The sequence below is a fragment of the Nerophis lumbriciformis genome, linkage group LG29 (genome assembly GCF_033978685.3).
Source record: "Nerophis lumbriciformis linkage group LG29, RoL_Nlum_v2.1, whole genome shotgun sequence".
NCBI lineage: Eukaryota > Metazoa > Chordata > Actinopteri > Syngnathiformes > Syngnathidae > Nerophis > Nerophis lumbriciformis.
In genome coordinates this window covers 35,450,630-35,472,468 of record NC_084576.2, presented here as the reverse complement: position 1 = coordinate 35,472,468, position 21,839 = coordinate 35,450,630, and the positions used below count along the sequence as shown (strand labels likewise).

Genomic DNA, 21,839 nt, shown 5'->3' with positions numbered 1-21,839 from the left:
CATATTCAATTGAATGCACTACAAAGACAACATATTTGATGTTCAAACTCATAAACTTTTTTTTTTTTTTGCAAATAATCATTAACTTAGAATTTCATGGCTGCAACACGTGCCAAAGTAGTTGGGAAAGGGCATGTTCACCACTGTGTTACATGGCCTTTCCTTTTAACAACACTCAGTAAAGGTTTGGGAACTGAGGAGACACATTTTTGAAGCTTCTCAGGTGGAATTCTTTCCCATTCTTGCTTGATGTACAGCTTAAGTTGTTCAACAGTCCGGGGGTCTCCGTTGTGCTATTTTAGGCTTCACACATTTTCAATGGGGGACAGGTCTGGACTACAGGCAGGCCAGTCTAGTACCCGCACTCTTTTACTATGAAGCCACGTTGATGTAACATATGGCTTGGCATTGTCTTGCTGAAATAAGCAGGGGCGTCCATGGTAACGTTGCTTGGATGGCAACATATGTTGCTCCAAAACCTGTATGTACCTTTCAGCATTAATGGTGCCTTCACAGATGTGTAAGTTACCCATGTCTTGGGCACTAATACACCCCCATACCATCACACATGCTGCCTTTTACACTTTGCGCCTACAACAATCCGGATGGTTCCTTTCCTCTTTGGTCCGGAGGACACGACGTCCACAGTTTCCAAAAACAATTTGAAATGTGGACTCGTCAGACCACAGAACACTTTTCCACTTTGTATCAGTCCATCTTAGATGAGCTCAGGCCCAGCGAAGCCGACGGCGTTTCTGGGTGTTGTTGATAAACGGTTTTCGCCTTGCATAGGAGAGTTTTAACTTGCACTTACAGATGTAGCGACCAACAGTAGTTACTGACAGTGGGTTTCTGAAGTGTTGCTGAGCCCATGTGGTGATATCCTTTACACACTGATGTCACTTGTTGATGCAGTACAGTCTGAGGGATGGAAGGTCACGGGCTTAGCTGCTTACGTGCAGTGATTTCTCCAGATTCTCTGAACCCTTTGATGATATTACGGAGCGTAGATGGTGAAATCCTTAAATTCCTTGCAATAGCTGGTTGAGAAAGGTTTTTCTTAAACTGTTCAACAATTTGCTCACGCATTTGTTGACAAAGTGGTGACCCTCGCCCCATCCTTGTTTGTGAATGACTGAGCATTTCATGGAATCTACTTTTATACCCAATCATGGCACCCACCTGTTCCCAATTAGCCTGCACACCTGTGGGATGTTCCAAATAAGTGTTTGATGAGCATTCCTCAACTTTATCAGTATTTATTGCCACCTTTCACAACTTCTTTGTCACGTGTTGCTGGTGTCAAATTCTAAAGTTAATGATTATTTGCAAAAAAAAAAAAAGTTTATCAGTTTGAACATCAAATATGTTGTCTTTGTAGCATATTCAACTGAATATGGCTTGAAAATGATTTGCAAATCATTGTATTCCGTTTATATTTACATCTAACACAATTCCCCAACTCATATGGATCGGGTTTGGACATGTTATTATGAATGTTACTACATGACATATATACTTACATCATGTATATATTACATGTTATTATAAATGTTGCTACATTACATTATATACTTACAGCATGTATATAAAACATTGTTGATTTTTGGATTGTTTTTTAGAGGACTATATTGGTCCCCATTATATGCATTGTTAGCTATGTACTGCAAGCGTTTATTTATTATTTAAAATGCATAAAAAAAGAGACATTCATTGTAAGGTTAAATACAATAAAAAGTGCAGTTCTCCTCTAATGATTTAGTTTTTAATTGTGCTTAGTCATCCAGTCATTTATTACAAAGTGAAGTCATTGGTTTTAAAAATAGATCAAGTTGGTGCATGTTGTACACACCCATGTTGTAGAGTGGTGCTATGTCCTGACACTGATCCAAACTATGTTGAATGTTTTAAATTCACAAACCCCACTTTTCTTTAAATATGTTATATCTTTGGATGGGACAACACTGGAGAAGTGACACTTTGATACACAATGTAAAATAGCGGTGTGGATATACTGTACGACAGTGGCCAAAATAATAATCACAATTATTCCTTATGTTAGGTAAAACATGGTGTTGCCCACACATCGGCAATTTACTAGCTGGGTGTTGGGGTCACAGAGGTGGTGACATAATGTACTGATACTGTCTAATAAAAAGGCTACAAAAATGTTAAACACATATATAAAGACAAATCTTTGTGGTTTTGTTCATTATTAGTAACACATTTTCTGGGCTTTAGAGCGCACCAACATTAAAGCCACACCCACCAAATTTTTAGAATAAATAAATATGTTTGCATTAGGTAGTCACACCGGACTATATAAGCTGGAGATGTATACAAATACCAAATATTTTGTAGACAATAGTTGACATACCTTAATTGTTTCCAAACAGTGGCTGTAAAACGGCAGTAAAACAGCTGATTAGAACAAACAGAAGTCATGGTCATGGTCTCACTCGCTGAGCTCTCCAATCAGCTAAACAGACTCAATAACTCCATGCTGACGTCTTGGGGAGTTTACAAAACTGAAACAATACAAAAAGAATAATAATAATACTAATTACATGTCCTTAGATTCACATGCATGCACCAAAGCAATAGAGAGCAGAACTGTATTTAGTGACATGGCTAGCTGTTTGTGCCACTCCAAGTAAACAAAATGACTCTCCTTCAAGTGAAAATGTCCATCTTCAGCCCAATTAGCCACTTATATTTTCCACTAGGGTGTAGGAAGTGTGGAAGTTCAACAAGTCTATGAAGGATGTTTTGCTAGATGACCAAGGCTCTAAGGACATTACAACTGAGCTGCATAGACCTTGTGGTTACCATGACCACCCTAGTCCCTTTTAATCTACCATGACCACCCTAGTCCCCTTTAATCAGGTAGAGGTAGAGTGCTAATTGTTTTTTGGAGACACGTAGTGGCCACAATTACTTCAGTTTACATTAGCTGTGCTATTGTGTCCTCAGCTGTTGTGTAGCCTATAGCCTACCACTTGTTAGAAGTTGTGTAGCCTATAGCCTACCACTTGTTAGAAGTTGTGTAGCCTATATCCTACCACTTGTTAGAAGTTGTGTAGCCTATAGCCTACCACTTGTTAGAAGTTGTGTAGCCTATAGCCTACCACTTGTTAGAAGTTGTGTAGCCCGATGCTTCCACCATCAGTGTGTGAATGTGTGCAGATGGTAAATGTATAATGTAAGAGTTTATAGTAGAGATGGTAAATGTATAATGTAAATGTTTATAGTAAAGATGGTAAATGTATAATGTAAGTGTTTATAGTAAAGGGCCATATGAATACCACAAAGTGTCATTCTTTCTCCACCAATGAAAAGAGGGGCTTACTCATTGTTGTCAGGTACCACAGTTTCAGCAGGCAGTCTCTGTTTTTTTTTCCAGGTGTTTCTTGTTTTTGCCATTTTCTTAATCACTTCCTACATGTTACACTTTGTTGATGTCTCACATCTTGGTTCTCATACCGCCCTCTTTTGTTTGAATCCTGGAGGCAGGCCCTGCGCATATGAACATGTCAACTCTTTATTTCCACAGAGTCCAAGAAGAGACTGTGCAGAGCCTTGTATGACTATCCGTTATTTCCACAGAGCCCAAGAAGAGACTGTGCAGAGCCTTGTATGACTATCAGTTATTTCCACAGAGCCCAAGAAGAGACTGTGCAGAGCCTTGTATGACTATCAGTTATTTCCACAGAGCCCAAGAAGAGACTGTGCAGAGCCTTGTATGACTATCAGTTATTTCCACATAGCCCAAGAAGAGACTGTGCGGAGCCTTGTATGACTATCAGTTATTTCCACAGAGCCCAAGAAGAGACTGTGCAGAGCCTTGTATGACTATCAGTTATTTCCACAGAGCCCAAGAAGAGACTGTGCAGAGCCTTGTATGACTATCAGTTATTTCCACAGAGCCCAAGAAGAGACTGTGCAGAGCCTTGTATGACTATCAGTTATTTCCACAGAGCCCAAGAAGAGACTGTGCAGAGCCTTGTATGACTATCAGTTATTTCCACAGAGCCCAAGAAGAGACTGTGCAGAGCCTTGTATGACTATCAGCCAGTGAATGAAGATGAGCTGGAGCTGAAAGTGGGGGACATTGTGGACGTCACTGAAGAGGTATTTTACACACTACCTGACCATATGCTTTGCTCGAAAATATTATTTTTGGTGAGCTGTTAAATAATGTTTTATTGGCCTTTGTAGTTGTGACTTGACCAAGTAACAAGTAACCTGGCCAGACCTTCCCACCTTCAAAAGCCTTCTTAAAACACACCTATTCAGATCTGCTTTTAACCTGTGATTAGTGATTAGTGTTCTGTGTCTTGTAATGTCTTGTCTTGTAATTGTCCTGTATTATTATGTATTTTACAATGTACTGCTCTTATATTTCCTGTATTTTATATTATTACATTTGTTATCCTGTAAAGCGTCTTTGAGTACTCTGAAAAGCGCTATACTAAAAAAAATGTATTTCAATGCTGAAGGAATACAGAGAGAAATGATCCAGCTATGAGTTGAATGTGTGTGCAGGTTGAAGAGGGCTGGTGGAGTGGAGTCCTAAACAACAAGTCAGGACTCTTCCCGTCTAACTTTGTAAAAGAAGTGGATCCCAGCAAAGACAATGGCGACGTGAATGACACCACAGCAGAAGATGCTGGTATGGATGAGTAAATGCTTGTGTGCAGCTCATTAAAGCAATACTAGATGGAGCTGCATATGTATTGTTGTTCAAAGTTCAGAGCAGAGAAGTTGTTCAACGTGTTTCTGTTCTTTAAGTAAGCACAACTTTAGATTGATTATGAGCAGTTTGAAATGGTTCATGTTAGGAGTGGTGCCATTGTTAGTAGCTTCAGGGAAAGCATGACAAAGTACATTTCTTCAGGGAAAACATGACAATGTACATTTCTTCCACAGATGGAGGTGTAGACAGCAGCCAGTCTGCTGCAGGCAATGGTGCTATTGTGCAGCCCAAGAAAGTCCAACGTATCGGTTATGGGAATATTTTCAAAGATGGCTCTTTAAAATCAAGAATCCGAATACCCAACTTGGAAACAGAAGAGAAAAAGGACACGGTGAGTGTAATTATTTGATTGTTGCATGTTTTTACTCTGCTTTTTTGCACGCAACATTGAAAATGAGACAAGAGTGAGTACACACTAGACTTTCTTGGCAGAAGAAATATGTTATATCATTATATTGCTCTGGATACTTAAGTGCCATATTATTTTTTTTGGAGTGAATATCTTCTACTAGTGTTAGTGTTTTTTTAATGATGAAGAAACAACGTGTTAAATTCACTTCCTGGTGTGATATTTCTTTGGAGTACAGCTGGTTCTCTCTAATGTTGAACATCCTAGTTGTACTGTGATTACATCTTCCAACTTTCAATTGGGGAATGTGGGGTTTTACTGGGGAAAGAGGTTAAAGGGGAACATTATCACAATTTCAGAAGGGTTAAAACCATTAAAAATCAGTTCCCAGTGGCTTATTATATTTTTCGAAATTTTTTTCAAAATTTTACCCATCACGCAATATCCCTAAAAAAAGCTTCAAAGTGCCTGATTTTAACCACCCGTCCATTTTCCTGTGACGTCACATAGTGAAGCCAACACAAACAAACATGGCGGAAAGAACAGCAAGCTATAGCGACATTAGCTCGGATTCAGACTCGGATTTCAGCGGCTTAAGCGATTCAACAGATTACGCATGTATTGAAACGGATGGTTGTAGTGTGGAGGCAGGTAGCAAAAACCAAATTGAAGAAGAAACTGAAGCTATTGAGCCATATCGCTTTGAACCGTATGCAAGCGAAAACGACGAAAACGACACGACAGCCAGCGACACGGGAGAAAGCGAGGACGAATTGGGCGATCGCCTTCTAACCAACGATTGGTATGTGTTTGTTTGGCATTAAAGGAAACTTACAACTATGAACTAGGTTTACAGCATATGAAATACATTTGGCAACAACATGCACTTTGAGAGTGCAGACAGCCCAGTTTTCATCAATTAATATATTCTGTAGACATACCCTCATGTCAGCAGGCCAGGGAAGCTAGGGTCGATATTCTTCTCTTGATCATCTTCGGGACGGTGTGAGCCAAGACATCCAGGGGGTTTAGCTCGCTCGTCTGCGGGAACAAACTGCCGCCATTGCTTGCCGTGCTAGCGAGGTCCTTTGTCCCTGAATTGCTCACACACTCCGGCAGATTCAATGGGGGTCTGGCGGCAGATTTCTTTGACTTTATGGTTGGAAATGCATCTGCTTTGAGTGTCGCAGGATATCCACACATTCTTGCCATCTCTGTCGTAGCATAGCTTTCGTGGGTAAAGTGTGCGGAACAAACGTCCAATTTCTTGCCACTTTGGCATCTTTAGGCCACTGGTGCAACTTGAATCCGTCCCTGTTGGTGTTGTTACACCCTCCGACAACACACCGACGAGGCATGATGTCTCCAAGGTATGGAAAACAGTCGAAAAACGGAAAATAACAGCTGATTTGACTCGGTGTTTGAGAAAATGGCGGATTGCTTCCCGTTGTGACGTCATCGCTCCAAGAGCGAATATTAGAAAGGCGTTTAATTCGCCAAAATTCACCCATTTAGAGTTCGGAAATCAGTTAAAAAGATATATGGTCTTTTTTCTGCAACATGAAGGTATATATTGACGCTTACATAGGTCTGGTGATGATGTTCCCCTTTAAGGGCTCTTGTATTTTTATCCTAGCACTTAGGCTGGCTAGTGCTAGCTTGCTTCTCCAGTACTCTATTTTTACAACCATAGGGCCCACCGGATTATAAGGCGCATTAAAGGAGTCGTATTATTATGATTATTTTCTAAAAGTAAAAGACTTCCTTGTGGTCTACATAACATGTAATGCTGCTTCTTTGCTCAAAATGTGGCATCCATGATGTTTTACACATCATCTTCAACTCACTTTCTGACAGTCTCTTCAGGGTGCACCGTTTTGTGGGCGCTCTTATTTACGTGCCTCCACTTGGACAGTATCTTCTTCCCGCCTTTTTTCTTTAACCGGTAGTTTTTGGTGTTTTCATAGTGAGTTTACTGACATATATAAGTTAGAACTGTAATAATAATAATAATGGTTTAGATTTATATAGCGCTTTTCTAGACACTCAAAGCGCTTCACAGAGAAGTGAGAAGCCATCATTCATTCACACCTGCTGGTGGTAAGCTACTTTCATCATTCATTCACACCTGCTGGTGGTAAGATACTTTCATCATTCATTCACACCTGCTGGTGGTAAGATACTTTCATCATTCATTCACACCTGGTGGTGGTAAGCTACTTTCATCATTCATTCACACCTGGTGGTGGTAAGATACTTTCATCATTCATTCACACCTGCTGGTGGTAAGATACTTTCATCATTCATTCACACCTGGTGGTGGTAAGATACTTTCATCATTCATTCACACCTGGTGATGGTAAGATACTTTCATCATTCATTCACACCTGCTGGTGGTAAACTACTTTCAGCATTCATTCACACCTGCTGGTGGTAAGCTACTTTCATCATTCATTCACACCTGCTGGTGGTAAGCTACTTTCATCATTCATTCACACCTGCTGGTGGTAAGATACTTTCATCATTCATTCACACCTGGTGATGGTAAGATACTTTCATCATTCATTCACACCTGCTGGTGGTAAACTACTTTCAGCATTCATTCACACCTGCTGGTGGTAAGCTACTTTCATCATTCATTCACACCTGCTGGTGGTAAGATACTTTCATCATTCATTCACACCTGGTGATGGTAAGATACTTTCATCATTCATTCACACCTGGTGATGGTAAGATACTTTCATCATTCATTCACACCTGCTGGTGGTAAACTACTTTCAGCATTCATTCACACCTGCTGGTGGTAAGCTACTTTCATCATTCATTCACACCTGCTGGTGGTAAGCTACTTTCATCATTCATTCACACCTGCTGGTGGTAAGATACTTTCATCATTCATTCACACCTGGTGATGGTAAGATACTTTCATCATTCATTCACACCTGCTGGTGGTAAGATACTTTCATCATTCATTCACACCTACTGGTGGTAAGATACTTTCATCATTCATTCACACCTGCTGGTGGTAAGCTACTTTCATCATTCATTCACACCTGCTGGTGGTAAGCTACTTTCATCATTCATTCACACCGGCTGGTGGTAAGATACTTTCATCATGCATTCACACCTGGACACATCATTCCCTGGACACAGGAGGACTTTGAGGGGAACAAGATTTCAGTATTGATTTTGTTTAGTTATTGTTTATTATTGACTGTTTTGATCAATGCAATAAAAGGTGGAATATTTCCTTGTGGTGGTGGCTGTAGGTTAGAAGTATTACCCCCAATTATCCTTAAATTACTATGGCTAGTTTGCGTCTAGTGATGGCTTCACCTGCTTATGTGGTGCAAGTCAGTCAGTTCAAGGAATGTTGACTTATGTGGTGTAAGTCAGTCAGTTCAAGGAATGTTGACTTATGTGGTGTAAGTCAGTCAGTTCAAGGAATGTTGACTTATGTGGTGTAAGTCAGTCAGTCCAAGGAATGTTGACTTATGTGGTGTAAGTCAGTCAGTCCAAGGAATGTTGACTTATGTGGTGTAAGTCAGTCAGTCCAAGGAATGTTGACTTATGTGGTGTAAGTCAGTCAGTCCAAGGAATGTTGACTTATGTGGTGTAAGTCAGTCAGTTCAAGGAATGTTGACTTATGTGGTGTAAGTCAGTCAGTTCAAGGAATGTTGACTTATGTGGTGTAAGTCAGTCAGTTCAAGGAATGTTGACTTATGTGGTGTAAGTCAGTCAGTCCAAGGAATGTTGACTTATGTGGTGTAAGTCAGTCAGTCCAAGGAATGTTGACTTATGTGGTGTAAGTCAGTCAGTCCAAGGAATGTTGACTTATGTGGTGTAAGTCAGTCAGTTCAAGGAATGTTGACTTATGTGGTGTAAGTCAGTCAGTTCAAGGAATGTTGACTTATGTGGTGTAAGTCAGTTAGTTCAAGGAATGTTGACTTATGTGGTGTAAGTCAGTCAGTTCAAGGAATGTTGACTTATGTGGTGTAAGTCAGTCAGTTCAAGGAATGTTGACTTATGTGGTGTAAGTCAGTCAGTTCAAGGAATGTTGACTTATGTGGTGTAAGTCAGTCAGTTCAAGGAATGTTGACTTATGTGGTGTAAGTCAGTCAGTTCAAGGAATGTTGACTTATGTGGTGTAAGTCAGTCAATCCAAGGAATGTTGACTTATGTGGTGTAAGTCAGTCAGTTCAAGGAATGTTGACTTATGTGGTGTAAGTCAGTCAGTCCAAGGAATGTTGACTTATGTGGTGTAAGTCAGTCAGTTCAAGGAATGTTGACTTATGTGGTGTAAGTCAGTCAGTTCAAGGAATGTTGACTTATGTGGTGTAAGTCAGTCAGTTCAAGGAATGTTGACTTATGTGGTGTAAGTCAGTCAGTTCAAGGAATGTTGACTTATGTGGTGTAAGTCAGTCAGTTCAAGGAATGTTGACTTATGTGGTGTAAGTCAGTCAGTCCAAGGAATGTTGACTTATGTGGTGTAAGTCAGTCAGTTCAAGGAATGTTGACTTATGTGGTGTAAGTCAGTCAGTTCAAGGAATGTTGACTTATGTGGTGTAAGTCAGTCAGTTCAAGGAATGTTGACTTATGTGGTGTAAGTCAGTCAGTTCAAGGAATGTTGACTTATGTGGTGTAAGTCAGTCAGTTCAAGGAATGTTGACTTATGTGGTGTAAGTCAGTCAGTTCAAGGAATGTTGACTTATGTGGTGTAAGTCAGTCAGTTCAAGGAATGTTGATTTATGTGGTGTAAGTCAGTCAGTTCAAGGAATGTTGACTTATGTGGTGTAAGTCAGTTAGTTCAAGGAATGTTGACTTATGTGGTGTAAGTCAGTCAGTTCAAGGAATGTTGACTTATGTGGTGTAAGTCAGTCAGTTCAAGGAATGTTGACTTATGTGGTGTAAGTCAGTCAGTTCAAGGAATGTTGACTTATGTGGTGTAAGTCAGTCAGTTCAAGGAATGTTGACTTATGTGGTGTAAGTCAGTCAGTTCAAGGAATGTTGACTTATGTGGTGTAAGTCAGTCAGTTCAAGGAATGTTGACTTATGTGGTGTAAGTCAGTCAGTCCAAGGAATGTTGACTTATGTGGTGTAAGTCAGTCAGTTCAAGGAATGTTGACTTATGTGGTGCAAGTCAGTCAGTTCAAGGAATGTTGACTTATGTGGTGTAAGTCAGTCAGTCCAAGGAATGTTGACTTATGTGGTGTAAGTCAGTCAGTTCAAGGAATGTTGACTTATGTGGTGTAAGTCAGTCAGTTCAAGGAATGTTGACTTATGTGGTGTAAGTCAGTCAGTTCAAGGAATGTTGACTTATGTGGTGTAAGTCAGTCAGTTCAAGGAATGTTGACTTATGTGGTGTAAGTCAGTCAGTTCAAGGAATGTTGATTTATGTGGTGTAAGTCAGTCAGTTCAAGGAATGTTGACTTATGTGGTGTAAGTCAGTTAGTTCAAGGAATGTTGACTTATGTGGTGTAAGTCAGTCAGTTCAAGGAATGTTGACTTATGTGGTGTAAGTCAGTCAGTTCAAGGAATGTTGACTTATGTGGTGTAAGTCAGTCAGTTCAAGGAATGTTGACTTATGTGGTGTAAGTCAGTCAGTTCAAGGAATGTTGACTTATGTGGTGTAAGTCAGTCAGTTCAAGGAATGTTGACTTATGTGGTGTAAGTCAGTCAGTCCAAGGAATGTTGACTTATGTGGTGTAAGTCAGTCAGTTCAAGGAATGTTGACTTATGTGGTGTAAGTCAGTCAGTTCAAGGAATGTTGACTTATGTGGTGTAAGTCAGTCAGTTCAAGGAATGTTGACTTATGTGGTGTAAGTCAGTCAGTTCAAGGAATGTTGACTTATGTGGTGTAAGTCAGTCAGTTCAAGGAATGTTGACTTATGTGGTGTAAGTCAGTCAGTTCAAGGAATGTTGACTTATGTGGTGTAAGTCAGTCAGTTCAAGGAATGTTGACTTATGTGGTGTAAGTCAGTCAGTTCAAGGAATGTTGACTTATGTGGTGTAAGTCAGTCAGTTCAAGGAATGTTGACTTATGTGGTGTAAGTCAGTCAGTTCAAGGAATGTTGACTTATGTGGTGTAAGTCAGTCAGTTCAAGGAATGTTGACTTATGTGGTGTAAGTCAGTCAGTTCAAGGAATGTTGACTTATGTGGTGTAAGTCAGTCAGTTCAAGGAATGTTGACTTATGTGGTGTAAGTCAGTCAGTCCAAGGAATGTTGACTTATGTGGTGTAAGTCAGTCAGTTCAAGGAATGTTGACTTATGTGGTGTAAGTCAGTCAGTTCAAGGAATGTTGACTTATGTGGTGTAAGTCAGTCAGTTCAAGGAATGTTGACTTATGTGGTGCAAGTCAGTCAGTTCAAGGAATGTTGACTTATGTGGTGTAAGTCAGTCAGTCCAAGGAATGTTGACTTATGTGGTGTAAGTCAGTCAGTTCAAGGAATGTTGACTTATGTGGTGTAAGTCAGTCAGTTCAAGGAATGTTGACTTATGTGGTGTAAGTCAGTCAGTTCAAGGAATGTTGACTTATGTGGTGTAAGTCAGTCAGTTCAAGGAATGTTGACTTATGTGGTGTAAGTCAGTCAGTTCAAGGAATGTTGATTTATGTGGTGTAAGTCAGTCAGTTCAAGGAATGTTGACTTATGTGGTGTAAGTCAGTTAGTTCAAGGAATGTTGACTTATGTGGTGTAAGTCAGTCAGTTCAAGGAATGTTGACTTATGTGGTGTAAGTCAGTCAGTTCAAGGAATGTTGACTTATGTGGTGTAAGTCAGTCAGTTCAAGGAATGTTGACTTATGTGGTGTAAGTCAGTCAGTTCAAGGAATGTTGACTTATGTGGTGTAAGTCAGTCAGTTCAAGGAATGTTGACTTATGTGGTGTAAGTCAGTCAGTCCAAGGAATGTTGACTTATGTGGTGTAAGTCAGTCAGTTCAAGGAATGTTGACTTATGTGGTGTAAGTCAGTCAGTTCAAGGAATGTTGACTTATGTGGTGTAAGTCAGTCAGTTCAAGGAATGTTGACTTATGTGGTGTAAGTCAGTCAGTTCAAGGAATGTTGACTTATGTGGTGTAAGTCAGTCAGTTCAAGGAATGTTGACTTATGTGGTGTAAGTCAGTCAGTTCAAGGAATGTTGACTTATGTGGTGTAAGTCAGTCAGTTCAAGGAATGTTGACTTATGTGGTGTAAGTCAGTCAGTTCAAGGAATGTTGACTTATGTGGTGTAAGTCAGTCAGTTCAAGGAATGTTGACTTATGTGGTGTAAGTCAGTCAGTTCAAGGAATGTTGACTTATGTGGTGTAAGTCAGTCAGTTCAAGGAATGTTGACTTATGTGGTGTAAGTCAGTCAGTTCAAGGAATGTTGACTTATGTGGTGTAAGTCAGTCAGTTCAAGGAATGTTGACTTATGTGGTGTAAGTCAGTCAGTCCAAGGAATGTTGACTTATGTGGTGTAAGTCAGTCAGTTCAAGGAATGTTGACTTATGTGGTGTAAGTCAGTCAGTTCAAGGAATGTTGACTTATGTGGTGTAAGTCAGTCAGTTCAAGGAATGTTGACTTATGTGGTGTAAGTCAGTCAGTTCAAAGAATGTTGACTTATGTGGTGTAAGTCAGTCAGTTCAAGGAATGTTGACTTATGTGGTGTAAGTCAGTCAGTTCAAGGAATGACAGCAATCAATCCATCCTGTGCTCAGTCAAATCTACAATCCCTTGCCTCTATACTTTTGAAAGAGGCGGATCTTGCTCAAGCACTATGACATTGTTCCTCTCGCCGGTCATCAATGATAACCAGCAGCTTGCATAAGCCAAACAAAGTCATCTGCTGTGTGGTGTCAGTGCAGGCTAGTGAAGGGTTAAATATCAAGTGGTCATTCTTTAAATGTGTACCAAGCAGTACTGTAGTGGTCTAAACTTTATCTGCCACCTTCTTGTGCAAACATGATCATTTACATGACAATAACACTATTACTTTTTCACTCTTTTCTTTCATAAACAACACTGTACTTCTCCACATGTCCAGTAAACCCTTTCCATATTTCCCTTCTGCTTCATTTTAGCCAAGTCCTTCATTCCCATCAGCCGCAAAAGCTGCCTTTCCCAACATGACAGAAGTACAGCGAGGAGATGGAGATAGCAACACCAAAGGTAAACCAACTCACACTAATATGAGTCCTGCTTCAACACATTAAGATGGAGATAGCAATGCCAAAGGTAAACCACCTCACACTAATATGAGTCCTGCTTCAACTAATTAGAGGGAGATAGCAATGCCAAAGGTAAACCACCTCACACTAATATGAGTCCTGCTTCAACACATTAAGATGGAGATAGCAATGCCAAAGGTAAACCACCTCACACTAATATGAGTCCTGCTTCAACACATTAAGATGGAGATAGCAATGCCAAAGGTAAACCACCTCACACTAATATGAGTCCTGCTTCAACACATTAAGATGGAGATAGCAATGCCAAAGGTAAACCACCTCACACTAATATGAGTCCTGCTTCAACACATTAAGATGGAGATAGCAATGCCAAAGGTAAACCACCTCACACTAATATGAGTCCTGCTTCAACACATTAAGATGGAGATAGCAATGCCAAAGGTAAACCACCTCACACTAATATGAGTCCTGCTTCAACACATTAAGATGGAGATAGCAATGCCAAAGGTAAACCACCTCACACTAATATGAGTCCTGCTTCAACACATTAAGATGGAGATAGCAATGCCAAAGGTAAACCACCTCACACTAATATGAGTCCTGCTTCAACTAATTCAAGCCAAGTCACAACTGGAATTGTTAAAAAAAATGGAATAAATGCATTTTTTTCCTTACAATTCTACTGACAATATCCCATAATTACAATGTGGAAAGTTTTTTATTTTTGCAAATGTAATTAAGATAAAGTAATTATTCGCACGTACATAAGTATCGACAGCCTTTGCTCAATACTTAGTTGGCAGCAATTACACCTCAAGTCTTTTTGAATATGATACCACAAACTTGGCACACCTATCAGTTTCCTCTTTGCAGCACCTCTCAAGCTCCTTCAGGTTGGATGACGTGTTGGTTTTCATCCAGGATGTCTCCATACATTGCTGCATTCATCTTTCCCTCCATCCTGACTAGTCTGCCAGTTACTTTTCATCCAAGATATGTCTGTACATTGCTGCATTCATCTTAGTCTAGTAAGGTACTTTTTTGAAACCTTTATTTTGTTAACGTAGTCAGACTGGATGTGACACACTGGGCTATTATTGTTTTCAGCTTGAGGAGTAAAGAAAGGACTGGAGCCTGTTAAAGTTGCACAATGACTAGTCAGGATAGAAGGAAGGATGAATGCAGCAATGTACAGAGACATTCTGGATGAAAAGCAACACTTCTCATCCTATCATGATGGAGCTGGAGAGGAATGGGCCAAAGATAGGTGTGCCAGGTCATCAAAAAGACTTGAGTTGTAATTGCTGCCCAAGTCTGTCAATACTTGTGTATGTGATTGACCTTTTGACTTTGTCTTGTGTATGTGATTGACCTTTTGACTTTGTCTTGTGTATGTGATTGACCTTTTGACTTTGTCTTTATGGGCTATTTGTGCAAACTGCATCTATTCCATTGACTTTGTCTTTATGGGCTATTGTTTGTGCAAACTGCATCTATTCCATTTTGCAACAAGGCTGTAACATCACCAAATGTGGACAAATTGAGGCGCTGTAAATACAAACCCAGTTTCCATATGAGTTGGAAAATTGTGTTAGATGTAAATATAAACGGAATACAATGATTTGCAAATCATTTTCAAGCCATATTCAGTTGAATATGCTACAAAGACAACATATTTGATGTTCAAATTCATAAACTTTTTTTTTTTGTGCAAATAATAATTAACTTAGAATTTCATGGCTGCAACACGTGACAAAGTAGTTGGGAAAGGTCACCTTTTCTTTTAACAACACTCAATAAACGATTGGGAACTGAGGAAACTAATTGTTGAAGCTTTGAAAGTGGAATTCTTTCCCATTCTTGTTTTATGTAGAGCTTCAGTCGTTCAACAGTCCGGGGTCTCCGCTGTCGTATTTTACGCTTCATAATGCGCCACACATTTTCCATGGGAGACAGGTCTGGACTGCAGGCGGGCCAGGAAAGTACCCGCACTCTTTTTTTTACGAAGCCACGCTGTTGTAACACGTGCTGAATGTGGCTTGGCATTGTCTTGCTGAAATAAGCAGGGGCGTCCATGAAAAAGATGGTGCTTAGATAGCAGCATATGTTGTTCCAAAACCTGTATGTACCTTTCAGCATTAATGGTGCCTTCACAGATGTGTAAGTTACCCATGTCTTGGGCACTAATACACCCCCATACCATCACACATGCTGGCTTTTCAACTTTGCGTCGATAACAGGCTAGATGGTTCTCAATGTTGAATATTTCCAAAAACAATTTGAAATGTGGACTCATCAGACCACAGAACACTTTTCCACTTTGCATGAGTCCATCTTAGATGATCTCGGGCCCAGAGAAGTTTCTGGATGTTGTTGATAAATGGCTTTGGCTTTGCATAGTAGAGCTTTAACTTGCACTTACAGATGTAGCGACCAACTGTATTTAATGACAGTGGTTTTCTGAAGTGTTCCTGAGCCCATGTGGTGATATCCTTTAGAGATTGATGTGGGTTTTTGATATAATGCCGTCTGAGGGATGGAAGGTCACGGTCATTCAATGTTGGTTTCCGGCCATGCCGCTTACGTGGAGTGATTTCTCCACATTCTCTGAACCTTTTGATGATATTATGGAGCGTAGATGTTGAAATCCCTACATTTCTTGCAATTGCACTTTGAGAAACGTTGTTCTTAAACTGTTTGACTATTTGCTCACGCAGTTGTGGACAAAGGGGTGTACCTCGCCACATCCTTTCTTGTGAATGACTGAGCATTTCATGGAATATACTTTTATACCCAATCATGGCACCCACCTGTTCCCAATTAGCCTGCACACCTGTGGGATGTTCCAAATAAGTCTTTGATGAGCATTCCTCAACTTTATCAGTATTTATTGCCACCTTTCACAACTTCTTTGTCACGTGTTGCTGCCATCAAATTCTAAAGTTAATGATTATTTGCAAAAAAAAAAAAAAGTTTATGAGTTTGAACATCAAATATGTTGTCTTTGTAGCATATTCAACTGAATATGGCTTGAAAAGGATTTGCAAATCATTGTATTCCGTTTATATTTACATCTAACACAATTTCCCAACTCATATGGAAACGGGGTTTGTACTTGCACTGTACGGATGCACTGTATTTTGACTTGTAATACATGTATTTTTACTGCATTTATGAAGAACTTGTAATATTCTTGCTTTATTGAAGCTAAAGACCTCTGCAAGGCCACCTTTGCTTATGAGTCCACAAATGAAGATGAGCTGAGCTTTCACGAGGACGACATCATCACTGTTATAAGCAAGGTAAGGTCAGCGATACTACATGATACCACATGGTATCACATGATACCACAAGATACTACATGATACCACATAGTGCTGGATGATACTAAATAATACCAAATGGTACTGGATAATAGTACATGATACCACATGGTACTGCATGATACTAAATAATACCACATGGTAGTACATGATACCACATGGTACTGGATGATACCACATGATACTACATGATACCACATGGTGCTGGATGATACCACATGATACTGCATGATACCACATGGTGCTGGATGATACTATGGTTCGTCAGAAGGAAGCAAATGATTGATGTAAAACAGCTAATATGTTAGGAGGTACATCTACTTGAAAACTATGCATTTATGCTTGAAAGAACATTCCCAAAAGTAGTGACCCAAAGGTTTCTGTCCCTTCAAATCATTTTTCCAACTGTTGTTGGGCAGACATTGATTGTTATTTACACTGGTTTGTTAACCATAGAAGTCTAAACTGATACAAATCAGTAACAAATAAACAACAAGTAAAAAGATGAGATTATTAGAAATAACAATAGATTTAAATAACAAGTACAATTCAATTTTTCACGTTTTCATTTGTTTTTAATTCCGTTTTGTACTTTTTACACTTTGTTTTCCAACCACCACTGAATGGATGCAATGGATGCTTTTTTGCGTGAAAATGAATGTAGTAAAATGTATCTCTCACAGAGAGATAATTATTTTAGGGCACTTATTTTCCAGTTTTGGACACATATTCATTGCTTTAATAAATGTGGGAATTAATTTAACTGTTTTTTATTACAAATGTCTTGGTTTTGAACTTTGCGAGGGATAAATGCCTATTTAGTCAAACAAAAAGAAAACAAAAAGAAAACTGCATCAATAATTTGTAATGGCCTGGTAGTTCCTGTATCGTAATGATAATGGAATTGTGGGCTGCTTAAAGATTGTCATTATTGATGAGGCATGTTAGCACTGTTGCAACCATGGTGACATCCTCAACTTCACTCATGTGTGCTCCTCCCTCACTAGCTCTGGAATTGCCATGCATCCTTTTTATTCTTTTCGTGATTATATTTTCATCATCGTCAGAAGCCATAATTGAAATACAAATTCAATTAATTGTTCATCCCTAATAACTCTTGTTTACATGTTTGCATTTGAGCTGGCGCCACTCACTTTGACTTCATCAAAGGGCAGTTACCATTTTTCATTTTAAACCCTCCGGAGGTTTATCATTAATAGTCTTTATTGTTACATCCCTAGTCATGTTGAAGTCACACATGTTTCTATCATTAATAGTCTTTATTGTTACATCCCTAGTCATGTTGAAGTCAAACATGTTTCTATCATTAATAGTCTTTATTGTTACATCCCTAGTCATGTTGAAGTCAAACATGTTTCTATCATTAATAGTCTTTATTGTTACATCCCTAGTCATGTTGAAGTCAAACATGTTTCTATCATTAATAGTCTTTATTGTTACATCCCTAGTCATGTTGAAGTCAAACATGTTTCTATCATTAATAGTCTTTATTGTTACATCCCTAGTCATGTTGAAGTCAAACATGTTTCTATCATTAATAGTCTTTATTGTTACATCCCTAGTCATGTTGAAGTCAAACATGTTTCTATCATTAATAGTCATCAGGTAAACCACCACGGATGGGGCCATATGAATCCCCTTCTTACTGTACCACTGTTGAAAATGAAACATTTTGACTGTCAGCCATGAATCTACCTGTATCCATCCATCCATTTTCTACCGCTTGTCCCTTCTGTATGGTTCCCACTAACAGGACACAGGAGAGCCTGGGTGGTGGCGAGGGGAGATCGCAGGCAGAGAAGGCGTCTTCCCTGACAACTTTGTCCTCATGCTATCGGACTCAGAGAAAGAGGTGAGTACCAATTTAGCAACACTTGGTACTTGCTTGATGACTTGGTGAAATGCAACTCTAAGCAGAAGAGGAGGAGGAGGAGGAGGAGAAGGAGAAGAGCTGGCATTTACAATTTGCTTTAAGCCAATCAAATCATCATGAAGCATACATCCAGAACACATGACATCAAGACTGCTCTAATCTTATCCCATAGAATATCTATGGAAACTTCCAGTTGCCAAGGGACAGCCTCAGACCTTAAGAATTTGCTGGTAATCCATAAAGACCAAAATCCCTCCTGATATGTGTGCAGCCCTGGTGAACAACTCAAGGAAACATCTCAGCCCTTCAATAGAAAACAATGAGGAGCAATATGAAATGTCTTAAATAAAACAATTGTGTTATTAAGACTCAAACAATAAACACACATACATATAAACACACATACATACAAACACACATACATACAAACACACATACATATAAACACACATACATATAAACAAATACATATAAACACACATACATACAAACACACATACATATAAACACACATACATATAAACACACATACATATAAACACACATACATATAAGCACATACATATAAACACACATATAAACACATACATATAAACACATACATATAAACAGACATACATATAAACACATACATATAAACACACATATAAACACACATACATACATACAAACACACATACATATAAACACACATACATATAAACACACATACAAACACATACATACAAACACATACATATAAACAGACATACATATAAACACATACTTATAAACACATACATATAAACAGACATACATATAAACACACATACAAACACATACTTATAAACACACATACATATAAACACACATACATATAAACACACATACATATAAACACACATACATATAAACACAGTGCCTACTGCAAGTATTTGAAGCATTAGCCTTGTGTGTTTGTTAGCTAACGATAGCAAACATTAGCTGTCATTGAATGTTTATTCTATCATAACTGCAAACTGTTAGTTGCTTAGCTGTTGTGTATGCGCACGTACGTGTTGACGAGAGTGACGAGCATTTACGCCAAACCCATTCTTCGGACCGTTGATCACTTTTTATTCACTATAATTAGTAATTGTAAAAAATATAAACCACTAATGGTAACATAAGTTAGATGGTGGTGTTATATTTTTTGTTTAAAAAATGTAACGGAGAGCAAATTGCAAACAGCTGAGACCTTTTAAAAATATGTGTTTCTTTTTAGTTATAATAATAATAATAATAATAATAATAATAACTGGGATTTATATAGCGCTTTTCTAAAGTACCCAAAGTCGCTTTACATGTAGAACCCATCATTCATTCACACCTGGTGGTGGTAAGCTACTTTCATAGCCACAGCTGCCCTGGGGTAGACTGACGGAAGCGTGGCTGCAATTTGCGCCAACGGCCCCTCCGACCACCACCTATCATTCATCATTCAATTCACCGGTGTGAGTGGCACCGGGGGCAAAGGGTGAAGTGTCCCGCCCAAGGACACAACGGCAGCGATTTTTTTGGATGGTAAGAGGCGGGGAGCGAACCTGCAACCCTCAGGTTTCTGGCACGGTTGCTCTACCCACTACGCCATGCCGCCCCAGTTATAGTATTGTAGTTATAGTATTCTTATTTTTCTAAAAATGTTGAATTGAATTGAATATTGAATTCCTTTGGTGGTGGTAATGGTATGGTAGGGTTATAATTAACAAATTTGTTCATTTGTTAAAAATGTATCTGAAAGTAAACAACTCCAAATCTGAAAAGACAATTTTCACAAAGGTGTGATGTACACAATTCAAATAAAATAGTATTTTGTAATCAAATAAATACTTGAGTACAATTTATAAGAAAATAACTTGCTGGTATTACACAAATAAAACCTCTATAACCACAATCGTAGTGCAAATGTTGCAGTATATTGCAGACCAAATCAAGTAAGATGCAGAAGGTAGAGGAGCATCAGGCTGAATAGAAATGTCTGACCAGTAGTTAAAATTACAGGCATTGTCTCAGGACCAGCAGTAGTCTGACCAGTAGTTGAAATTACAGTCATTGTCTCAGGACCAGCAGTAGTCTGACCAGTAGTTAAAACTACAGTCATTGTCTCAGGACCAGCACTAGTCTGACCAGTAGTTAAAACTACAGGCATTGTCTCAGGACCAGCAGTAGTCTGACCAGTAGTTAAAACTACAGTCATTGTCTCAGGACCAGCAGTAGTCTGACCAGTAGTCAAAACTACAGTCATTGTCTCAGGACCAGCACTAGTCTGACCAGTAGTTAAAACTACAGGCATTGTCTCAGGACCAGCAGTAGTCTGACCAGTAGTTGAAATTACAGTCATTGTCTCAGGACCAGCAGTAGTCTGACCAGTAGTTAAAACTACAGTCATTGTCTCAGGACCAGCACTAGTCCGACCAGTAGTTAAAACTACAGTCATTGTCTCAGGACCAGCAGTAGTCTGACCAGTAGTTAAAACTACAGGCATTATCTCAGGACCAGCAGTAGTCTGACCAGTAGTTAAAACTACAGGCATTATCTCAGGACCAGCAGTAGTCTGACCAGTAGTTAAAACTACAGGCATTATCTCAGGACCAGCAGTAGTCTGACCAGTAGTCAAAACTACAGTCATTGTCTCAGGACCAGCACTAGTCTGACCAGTAGTTAAAACTACAGTCATTATCTCAGGACCAGCAGTAGTCTGACCAGTAGTTAAAACTACAGTCATTGTCTCAGGACCAGCAGTAGTCTGACCAGTAGTTAAAACTACAGGCATTGTCTCAGGACCAGCAGTAGTCTGACCAGTAGTTAAAACTACAGTCATTGTCTCAGGACCAGCAGTAGTCTGACCAGTAGTTAAAACTACAGTCATTGTCTCAGGACCAGCAGTAGTCTGACCAGTAGTCAAAACTACAGTCATTGTCTCAGGACCAGCACTAGTCTGACCAGTAGTTAAAACTACAGGCATTGTCTCAGGACCAGCAGTAGTCTGACCAGTAGTTGAAATTACAGTCATTGTCTCAGGACCAGCAGTAGTCTGACCAGTAGTTAAAACTACAGTCATTGTCTCAGGACCAGCACTAGTCTGACCAGTAGTTAAAACTACAGTCATTGTCTCAGGACCAGCAGTAGTCTGACCAGTAGTTAAAACTACAGGCATTATCTCAGGACCAGCAGTAGTCTGACCAGTAGTTAAAACTACAGGCATTATCTCAGGACCAGCAGTAGTCTGACCAGTAGTTAAAACTACAGGCATTATCTCAGGACCAGCAGTAGTCTGACCAGTAGTCAAAACTACAGTCATTGTCTCAGGACCAGCACTAGTCTGACCAGTAGT

At 39.4% G+C, this 21,839-nt stretch overlaps 1 protein-coding gene across 6 annotated transcripts in view; it reads left to right on the top strand.

The window, feature by feature from the left end:
* Positions 1-21,839, top strand: part of cd2ap (CD2-associated protein) — a 105,232-nt gene that overhangs the window by 36,806 nt on the left and 46,587 nt on the right. For all 6 annotated transcript variants that reach the window (XM_072911938.1, XM_072911937.1, XM_072911936.1 and 3 more), the window contains 6 exons: positions 4,031-4,131; positions 4,546-4,672; positions 4,930-5,087; positions 13,163-13,250; positions 16,478-16,572; positions 18,368-18,466. In XM_072911938.1, the coding sequence (XP_072768039.1) occupies positions 4,031-4,131; positions 4,546-4,672; positions 4,930-5,087; positions 13,163-13,250; positions 16,478-16,572; positions 18,368-18,466 (668 nt within the window). The remainder of the gene's footprint in view (positions 1-4,030; positions 4,132-4,545; positions 4,673-4,929; positions 5,088-13,162; positions 13,251-16,477; positions 16,573-18,367; positions 18,467-21,839) is intronic.